At 38.6% G+C, this 11,047-nt stretch overlaps 1 protein-coding gene across 6 annotated transcripts in view; it reads right to left on the bottom strand.

Moving 5' to 3' along the window:
* Positions 1 to 11,047, bottom strand: part of Kmt2e (lysine methyltransferase 2E) — a 73,965-nt gene that overhangs the window by 44,306 nt on the left and 18,612 nt on the right. For all 6 annotated transcript variants that reach the window (XM_031380104.1, XM_031380101.1, XM_031380102.1 and 3 more), the window contains one exon: positions 829 to 943. In XM_031380104.1, coding sequence (XP_031235964.1) covers positions 829 to 943 — 115 coding nt within the window. The remainder of the gene's footprint in view (positions 1 to 828; positions 944 to 11,047) is intronic.

Genomic DNA, 11,047 nt, shown 5'->3' with positions numbered 1-11,047 from the left:
ATAGACCAGGCTGGCCTCAAACTCAGAAATCTACCTGCCTCTGCCTCCCAAGTGCTAGGATTATAAGCTGAGCCACCACCGCCCGGCAAACGTATATATTTAACATAAAGAGATATATAACAATACACTGGACCCAAAGAGACATCTCAAGGGTTAGGAAGGAGCACACACTGCACTTCCATAGGACTCAACTTATGTTCTTAGAACCACATCAGGCTGCTCATAACAACTGTAACTCCAGCTACAAAGAACCCAATGCCTTCTTAAGCATTTATACTATACATACCCACATGCAGACACACACCATAATTAAAAATGATAAAACAGCCAGGTATGTGCCTCTCCCAGCACTGGGGAAGCAAAGGCAGGCAGATCTCTTGAGTTTGAGGTTACATAAACTGGTAACACAAACTAGCTGGTCTTACACAGCCAGTTCCAGGGCTATACAAAGACCCTATCTCAAAAAACAAAACCAAACAAATAAAAAAAAAAGATAAAAATAAACCTTTAGAAAAAAATAACTACATAATTTACTAATTACTATATAATTTAGAATTAATAGTAAATAGTACAATGCAACCTTATCCAGTCTTTTCATTGAGTTTAAAAAAAATCAACATAAATACAACAATTTAAAAAAGATAACTAAAGACTTTCCCAGAATTGTATTCCCTTAACAGCACTGTTAGGCTAAAGTGTAAATTACATAGTTAACTACACTGAAAATCTGAACCTGCTGTTTTTTAAATAGTAAGCACAGTACCACACACATTTCCTTCCAGCTTCCAGCTTCACAGAAGACCTTGTGAACAAACACTTGACACTTACCGCATAGGGCAAACCAATATAACTGTGTGAGTGATGGGAGCTGCTGGTGTATAACTGGTGGGGGTAACTGTTGGATTTCTCAACTACCACAGGGCTAGCTTCTACGGATTCCGGTCTAGGGGAAAGAAGTTCCATCAGTTAGAATTCCATTCAGTTTTCTGTTTTAAACTATTAAAATTATTTCTTTAATTACTTAATCTATTAAAATTGATCAAGTGCTTATACTAAAATATTGTCAAAATAAATACAATGTCTATTTATAGTATGCGCCCAACTTGTGAGTAGATTCACTCTATGTAGACTGTCTTAACCAAAGTTTTACTTAATAAAATAAATATCCTAATGCCAAGTTCAATTCCAGTTTCCTGTTATTTAGAAAGTGTCCAGTGATGGTGCATATGCTGTAGTCACAGCACTGTGGGAAGCTAAGGTAGACGAATCAAGAGTTCAATACCAGCATGGGCTACAAGTAAAATATGGCTCAAAACAAACAAACAAACAACTCAAAACCTCAAAATTACTAGAGACCAAGCTTTATGCCACCTACCTAGTGTCATTAAGAAACATGCAGAGGGGTAGCCAGAATGACAGAAATGGTTTTAAATAAGACTAAAGACGGAGAGAGTCTATATAGACTCTGGCTTGAAGGTTAAGTATGCATTTCAATGGTCAAAATACTATGTGTTGAATGTGCTGGGGCAGAAAGAACAGACTCTGGGAAATATCAGTAAGTTAAAGAAAAGTGAACCTACTTTGAACCTGAAAAATACAAGCAGCTATGTGTAATGAGTAGCGTTTAGGTCTAGCCTACAAAGAGTTAAGTAATGAACCAACTGCTAATAGTGCTGAAAGTAGCAACTCCCAAACTGGTGGAGCTTTGAAAGCTCCTTGCCCTAGCATTTTCCCTACTTTTTTATTCATACTGACATCCCCTCAACCCAGCCCAATTTTATCTAATGGCTATTAATCAGTGTAATGGTAGATCAACAGCCAAGGTCAATTCTCTTTTTTTCAAATCCAGAAGACAATCTGTTTCTGTGCCTTTATTTCAATCTTTATCCTATTTCCTAATTCCCTAAACTGGTACCTAGACCAGCAGGATAAAAACAACTTTTACAATTAATACTTTCTTAGCCTGCCTTCACACAAGCTCAAGTTAGTGCCAAATGGATGCTGTCATAAGAGCCAGTGTACCAGAATGAGCAGAAAGAAGCACAAAATGAGATTGCCGAGTCATGCTATAGATTACAATGTCCAGTAGGTTCAGGGTACTCTGAAAACTAGTATCTGTTAAATTAGTTTCATAGTTTCAAAATTAGAACATGTTCATGTATGAAATTTAAATACAAAAGTACTTATAAACACAAAATATTATATCTTCATCCATTACCATGCCAACAATTACTCCATGTGTCCCTTTCTAATTTTATGTTATAAATACATCTATACATTTTAAGAACTAAGAATATATTATATTTACTTATATACATACCTTACTCCTGTAATGATTATTTATTTCCCTCAGGTTTCTTTTCAATGAATTATTTTTATTTTATGTACATTGGTGTTTTGCTTGCATGTAGGTTGGTGTGAGGGTGTTGGATAGATTCCCAGGAACTGGAGTTATTGACAGTTGTGAGCTGCCATGTGGATATTGGGATTTGACACCAGGTCCTCTGGAAGAACCCAATGCTCTTAACCACTGAGCCATCTCTCCAGCCTTTTGCTTCAGGTTTCTATTAAGATGACGGGAGTGACCTACCCTGCTTGCCTCTTTCTTTTGTGGGGGTGGGTAATAATCCCATGTAGTACAAGCTAGAATTCACTATGTAGCTAAGCCTAGCCTTGATTTCCTAATCCTCCTGCCTCCGCTTCCTAAATACTGAGATTACAGGCATACGCCATCATGCCTGCCTAACGTGGGAAAAAAAAGTTGAACTTCGGGTATTCTGAGCTCCTGGGCTAATATTCATTTACCAGAGAGTGTATGCCATGTATGTTCTTTTGTGATTGGGTTACCTTACTCAGGATAATATTCTCCAGATCCATCCATTTCCCTAAGAATTTCATAAATTCATTGTTTTTAATAGTTGAGTAGTACTCTATTGTGTAGATGTACCACATTTTCTGTATCCATTCCTCTGTTGAGGGACATTTGGGTTGTTTCCAGTTTCTGACTATTATAAATAAGGCTGCTATGAACATAGTGGAGCATGTATCCTTATTACATGTTGGAGCATCTTCTGGGTATATGGCCAGGAGTGGTATAGCTGGGTCCTCTGGTAGTACTAGGTCCAATTTCCAGAGGAACCGCCAAACTGATTTCCAGAGTGGTTATACCAGCTTGCAATCCCACCAGCAATGAAGGAGTGTTCTTCTTTCTCCACAACCTCACCAGCATCTGCTGTCACCTAAATTTTTGACCTTAGCCATTCTGACTGGTGTGAGGTGGAATCTCAGGGTTGTCTTAATTTGCATTTCCCTGATGAAATACAATTCACAAACCACAAGAAACTCAAGAAGAAGGAAGACCAAAGTGTGGATGTTTCATTCCTTCTTAGGAGGGGGAACAAAATACCCATGGAAGGAGTTGCAGAGACAAACTATGGAGCAGAGACTGAAAGGACAATCCAGAGACTGCTCCACCTGGGAATCCTTTCCATATTCAATCATCAAACCCAGACACTGTTGTGGATGCCAGCAAGTGCTGGCTGACAGGAGCCTGATATAGCTGTCTCCTGAGAGGCTCTGACAGTACCCGACTAATACAGAAGTAGAGACTCACACCCATCCATTGGACTGAGCATAGAGTTCCCAATGAAGGAGCTAGAGAAAGGACCCAAGAAGCTGAAGGATTTGCAGACCCTTAGGAGGAACAACAATATGAACTAACTAGTACCCTTAGAGCTCCTAGGGACTAAACCACCAACCAAAGAGTACACATGGTGGGACTCATGTATAGCAGAGGATGGCCTAGGCGGTCATCAATGGGAGGAGAGGCTCTTGGTCCTGTGAAGGTTCTACGCCCCAGTGTAGGGGAATGCCAGGGCCAGGAAGTGGGAGAGGGTGGGTTAGTAAGCAGAGGAATCGGGGAGCAAATAGGGTTTGTTTTTTGTTTTTGTTTTTGATATTTTTTTCGGAGTGGTAACCAGGAGAGAAGATATCATTTGAAATGTAAACAAAGGAAATATCTAATAAAAAGTTGAATTTCAGCAACAATCTACAATACCATCATTAAAGCTATGTGGCTAAAGTAGAAGACTAAGTGTGCAATCAAATTATACTTACTGAAGAATGTGGGCAAAAACGTAATGTAGAGTAGCTAATGAAATAAAATCAAGTTTTTATGTAAATGTAGATGAGTTCAAGTATGTGAAACAGCCAAATACTTTTCAGAATATCACAATTCAAATATGGCTGCAATAATGACAAGGAAAGGCCATGTAAGCAGAAGGTTTTAAGCAGATCTGTGCTGACTATTTGTACTTACAAGTGATTTTTTTAGAATAACCTTAAATTGATTTATTTACTGTGTGTGAGTGTGTACATCTGGTAACATGGTATGCACACAGAAATCAGAGAACACCTTTTGGGAGTCAGCTCTTTCCTCCCATCATGTAGATTCTAAGAATCCAACTAAGGCCACCATGCTTGGAGCAAGCACTGTTATATATCTAGCCATCTTGATGGTCCACTAAAAGCAGTTTTTAGCCGGGTGGTGGAGCACGCCTTTAATCCCAGCATTTGGGAAGCAGAGGCAGGTGGATTTTTGAGTTCGAGGCCAGCCTGGTCTACAGAGTGAGTTCCAGGACAGCCAGGGCTACACAGAGAAACCCTTGTCTTGAAAAAAAAAAGCAGTTTTTAAAACAAGGAAACATGTTATAAAAATACTGGATGACATTTATTACTTTAAAATGTTTATTATTGTTGTGTGTATGATATGTATGTGTGCTATACAGGCTGTGCATGTGTCACAGCACATATGAAGAACAGACTTTTAGTTCTCTTCTTCCTCTGTGGGGTCCAAGGACAGAACTCAGGCCACTGGGCTTAAACAGAAAGTGGTTTTTTACTCCTGGTTGGCAATTTTTTAATGATTGCCCTTAACTATAATACAGAATTTAATTAAAATAAAAAGATCAGCACCCATGAGGCTACGGCAAGAGGATTTTCAAGACTAACAAGCATCATGCAGCTCAGCAGCACCAGTCTGAGGGATTTGCCCTAAGGAAGCAACTTCCTTAGGGTAGACCACTTCCTTCCACAGGCCACTGATTTAGCATGTCTGGTTTATCAATATCCGAGAAACTACAAATGTTTTCAATGTTCAATTGGAAAATTGTTAAATCTAAGAAAGCTTAATAAACTTGCATATGAATAATGGTTGAGTAAAAACCAATAATAACAAACTGCTATAATTTCCTTCTAAATTCTCTTAAAACATTACAAGGTTTTTATAATATAATAGCAGGGCTAAGAAAATAACAAAAAAATCTTTTATGTCTATTGCAGCTATACTGTTTTGTATAGCTAATTTATATATCCACATAAATGCCTAGATACTACATAAGCACAATGTGTCACCAATAAATTGCATTAGGATCAGTGAGATGGCTCAGTGAATAGAAACTTGTCAAGATTCACAGCATGAGTACAATTCCCCAAGTAGAATAAGAGACCGGATTCCTGAAAGCTGTCCTCTGACCTCTACAGATGCATGGTAGCATTGGAACCCAGACACATACATAAGCAAACAACAAATAAGTAAATGTACTAAAAAAAAATTATTTAAACAAACTAACAGCAAAACTGGGCTAGTAAAGTCACAGATCTTGGAGGGGAATGTATACCTACCACTCTACTATGCCAGCATAATCCCTTACTATGTTCTAAATATTTGTCCTTACACCACAGACAAGTGTAGTCCTCACCACCACCCCACCCCCGCCTAAAGAAACTTCCCTATGCAATAGACAGAGATCATCACAGAAAAACACAAGCAATCACATGCAAAGCTGTCGAGCCCAGTTGCAATGGACACATCTACAAAATCTCCTCCAGGTACGGCTGGAGGACAGTGGGAGAGAGTACATGGAAAGAGTGTAAGAGCCAGAGGGTCACAGTTTGCTAAGACAGCATCTCTAAGTACTGTCAGAAGCTACACCCACGAAGTCTCACCAAGATTAATACTTAAACATGAGCTGAATGAGACAACAACATGCCAAAGTCGACAGAGGAGAGACCAAAGGGCTTCAACCCGACACAAACCACCACAGGCAGCTAAGGGATGCCAAGAGCAGCTGAAATCCTCTTCCCTCACACAGTGCACATCAATCGGTTATTCAATACCAAAACATCAGCTCTGGAAATATAGATACAAGCACCACTATATACACTGAGTACGTTCTATTTATCTACTACACACACACACACACACACACACACACACACAGAACTATTAACAAAAAGAGGCCATGAACTCAAGAGAGCAAGAGATAGGGGTATGTGGGAAGGCGTAGAGAGAGGATATGGAAAGGGTAAATGATTTATTTTATAATCTCAAAAAAATTTAAAATTTTTTTTAAAGTATTCAGTTTATCCAACTTGAAGATGGGGGGAAGGAGTGCTTACTTCCAGGAGAATAGAGTTTGATTCCCAACACCCACATCAGTTGGCTTAAACTGTAATTCTAGTTCCAGAGGGACCTGATGCCCTCCCTCTGTCTTCTGCAGGGCAGCTGCACTCATGAGTACATAAGTATACACACATGGCTTTTAAAATTCACACTAGTAAAATAAGCCACACACGAAAATATAAACATTTTATGATTCCACATATAAGAGGGACCTAGAATAGGCAGAGACAGAAACCAAATACAATGTGCAAGGTGCTGGGAATAAATATGGGGAAGAAAAATTATTATTTAATGAAGTTTTTGTTTAGGGTGAGAAAAACATTTAGAAATTGGTGACAGCTCCTCAATATCTTGTATGTACTTAGTGACACTTCAAACTGTACACCTAAAGGTAGATTTTAAAAACACACTTATTTTTATGATAATAAAAATAAATAAATAAATAATCTCTTCTATTTAGAAAATAAAAGCAAAGGTAGAGAATTCTGCCACATGACTAGGCCATTTAGGGCTGGGATTGCTAGTTAGTGACACATGACATGCTTAACGTAAGTGCAGCCCTACAGTCAACCCACAACATTGCCACCTCCTTCCCCGAAATGAGAGACTAGGCAGGAGATTTAATGTGATGGTGGCATTGTTAAAAGAGAAAGGCCAAGTGTACGTGTCGAGAAAGCGAATACAAAGGAAAGCATTCAAGGTTCCAAGAAACTGTACAGACCTACATTTGCAGAAGTGACCAAGGAACTGTACAAGTGAAAGGTAAGTAAAATGACATGAAGTCAAGGGTTAACGCGGTTGAGCCGACAGGCTTACCTCTGACTCTTATGACTAGGGCCTGGAGAAGGAGTACTGCTAGAGTCAAACTTTGGAAAGCAGAGTAAGTCTAACAGTGTGTGGGAAGGCCAGTTTGCACCTGGCCCTACTGGAGTTCCAGGGTGCAGTTTCCTTTCTCTCAGATGGCTTGGAGACTGACAGTAAAAGGTAGCACTACATCCACACATTTGTACACCCAAAATAAATGAAAATGTAAGAAAAAAAGTTAAAGAATCAGAAAACGGTTAAGTACTGGTGGAAAGTGGATAAAATATACTGTAAACTTTTAACTGTAGACAAATCATTTTAGTACCTTAAATCATACATATTTCAACTCAGAATATCCAGGCACCAACAAATTAATGAATCCTGTCAGCAGGTGGCTCTAGTGCAACTGAAATGTCACATACTACGTAAAACAAGCAAGCAAGCAAACAAACAAAGCAAAAAACAAAAAAAAACAAAGCAAAACAAAAACATAAACAAAAAAAGAAACTTGAGCCTCAAATTTGGAGAAAGTTTTATCACCAAGACCTCAAACTTCTTTTTTTGCAAATGAGGAGAACAACTTATGAAGTAATACTGGGTTATAGGAGCTTCCTACTGTATATTAGTGACTGAAAAAAGGAGAGAGAACTTAGCTAGCTTGGTTCAGTTTTCTTGGTCACATTCTTCAGTTTTGACAATTACTGAACACAGGATGATGAGTCCTCCTCCAGAGTAATTTTCTTTTTAAATTTTTATTATTTTGATTTATGTATATATGTGTCTATGAGCAGTTTTGAGCCACTAGTGTGGGTACTGGAGACCAAACATGGGTTCTCTACAAGAACAGAGTGTGCTTTTTAACTGCTAAGCTATCTCTCCAGCTCAGTAATTCATTTCTTTTTTTTTTTTTTTGGTTTTTCGAGACAGGGTTTCTCTGTATAGCCCTGGCTGTCCTGGAGCTCACTCTGTAGACCAGGCTGGCCTCGAACTCAGAAATCCACCTGCCTCTGCCTCCCAAGTGCTGGGATTAAAGGCGTGCGCCACCATGCCCGGCTTAGTAATTCATTTCTAAATCATACACGTCATCTTTTTTAACTGCTCATTTCATTGAAAAAAACAAAACAAAAAAAAAAAAACCCAGCTTGTTACGATTTCTAACAAGCAGCACAGAAAAAAATTAATTAATGGTAATTAAAAGACACCATGTTAATCATCCAATTTCCAGTTTCTGAAGAGGAAAAGTAACTTTTCTTCTTGTAAACCCTAGGAGGGAAACAATGGGCCCTTCCCATTTATACCTCTTCCTACTGTCTAGCCTCAGGAGCACTTCCCTTCTGGGCTTCTACTTCAATCTCTTTGCTCATGTAATGAATTCATGGTTGAGATGCCTGGAGGAACAGAGATAAGTCTAGAGAGAACACAAGACATCCTATTGTAAAATAAGATGGGCTAGAGAGATGGCTTAGCAGTCAACAGCACCTGCTATCTCTCTAGATGACTGCAGTTCAGTTCTCAGCCCCCATCTGAGGTGACTCAGTCATGTGTAACTCTAGCTCCAAGGCATCAGATGTTTCTGGCATCCACAGCCAAGTTCTGTCATGTGTAAATACCCACATGCAAGCTCAAACACCTACATATAATTAAGAGTAAAAATATTTAAAAAAAAGAAATACATAAAATGCTGGGCAGTGGTGGCATAGGCCTTTAATCCCAGCCCTTGGGATGAAGAGTCAGATGGATCTCTGAATTTAAAGCTGGCTTGGTCTACAAAGCAAGTTCCATCTCTCGGATAGTCAGAGCTACACAGAAAAACCCTGCCCCGAAAACCAAAAATAAACACATAAAATGAAATCTAATAAAACTCTGAAAACTTCTCTATTTTGTTCAACTGTCTTATTACAAGACCAAAAAAAAACCTACTCAGTAATTTTTTTTAAGATTTATTTATCTATATGAGTACACTGTAGCTGTCTTCAGACACACCAGAAGAGGGCATCAGATCTCATTACAGATGGTTGTGAGCTACCAAATGGTGGATGGGAATTGAACTCAGGACCTCTGGAAGAGCAGCCAGTGCTCTTAGCTGCTAAGCCATCACACCAGCCCTACTCAGTAATTTATTGTACTGAATTTACCACTGCTAGAACAGAAGCTCCTATCATCATATGTCAAAACCAAACACCTACATTACATACATCACTGCTTTACTATTACTAACAGTGCTGTGACAGGAGAAACCTAAAAACACACGCATCATCAGGCATCATCTGCCACCACTTGTTTGTTCTGACTTTGGTTTCTTCAATCTATAACAAAAGGAGGCCCATCTTAACTCTGATACACAAAGGACTAGAATGGACTATTACAGCCCAGCAGTCAGAGCCTTGATAACTAGCTCATTCTCTTCTCCTCAGAGACCTATTATCTTAGTTGTCTAAGATGCTTTATTTAGTAGTACAGTAGTCACTAGACGCACGTGCTAATGAGCATTTGAAGTATGGCTCATTTGAATTGACATATGTTGTAAGAACAAAATCCATAAGAGTTCAAAAACAGGATAATAAAAGGAATAAGTATCACAATAACAGTTATATGCTATGTGTTAAAATATTTTAGATATGTTAATAAAATATATAATAAGTATATGAATATTTAAAACCAATGAACTCTTTTGTTGTTGTTGTTGGTTTTTCGAGGCAGGGTTTCTGTGTAGCCCTGGCTATCCTGGAACTCTCTCTGTAGACCAGGCTGGCCTCAAACTCAGAAATCTGCCTGCCTCTGCCTCCCAAGTGCTGGGATTAAAGGTGTGCGCCACCACCGCCCGGCACCAATGAACTCTTATCAGGTAATATGGTACATATTTTTGATATCAAAACTCAGTTCAAAGCTAGCTTTGTCTATCTAACACAGCAAGTTCTCAGGACAATAGAAGTTACATAAAGAAACCCTTGCCTCAAACAAAGAAAAGGCAAAAATCAAAACAGAAAATGGGAGTGGAAAGATGGCTCAGTGATTAAAAGAGATGGCTCTGCTCTTGCAGAGGTTCCAGCAACCACAGGGGTCCTCACAACCACCCATCCTGGGGTCTGATGCCCTCTTCTGGCAAGTGTATATACAGAGCACTCATTTACATAAATGAAATAAATAAATCTTAAAACCAATTAAGAAAAATCCTGATGTGTGACTCACACTAAGTTTCTATTTAACAGCTCTGGTCTGATGTTCTGACTTCCCAACAAAATATTCTCAACAGTAGGTTACATTTTCTATTTCACCTTTGAAATGATAGTCTCTAACAAAAAATTTCACACAGCTAGTATGGGATGCTTGTAGTAATCCAGTATATGCTGTCTCTTGAGTTGCCTATATTTCTATAAAATTATTCTGTCTGCACTTACAAGCATACAGCTAGTTAAAGAGTAAGTGGAGAATCACAGTTTCTTAGCTTAAAAAATTATTGCTGATCAGGCTTTTTAAAAATTGTTATTTATACCTAGTTACATTTTTCCTTTAAAAATAGTATTACTTTTTCTATTTATAAAACCTGGATCAAGAGTTATATCAGGAAGCAGTAAGAAAGTCAGAACTGTCACTGTGCACTGTGACTGGAAACAAGCCACAAGGCTTCAACTCTGTTTCTAGACACCAAAACCTAAGCATTGCTTTTATTAATAATATTATGCATAGTAAAAAGTTCTGCTGAATTTGAAAATGATTCAGCAGTGAAGAGCATATTGGACATAGGTTTGGTTCAGAGTATGCATATGGAGGTTCACAGCA

This window comes from Mastomys coucha, unplaced genomic scaffold, assembly GCF_008632895.1.
Source record: "Mastomys coucha isolate ucsf_1 unplaced genomic scaffold, UCSF_Mcou_1 pScaffold19, whole genome shotgun sequence".
Classification (NCBI taxonomy): Eukaryota; Metazoa; Chordata; class Mammalia; order Rodentia; family Muridae; genus Mastomys; species Mastomys coucha.
The sequence above is the reverse complement of the archived record's forward strand: the minus strand, read 5'-3'. Positions and strand labels throughout refer to the sequence as shown.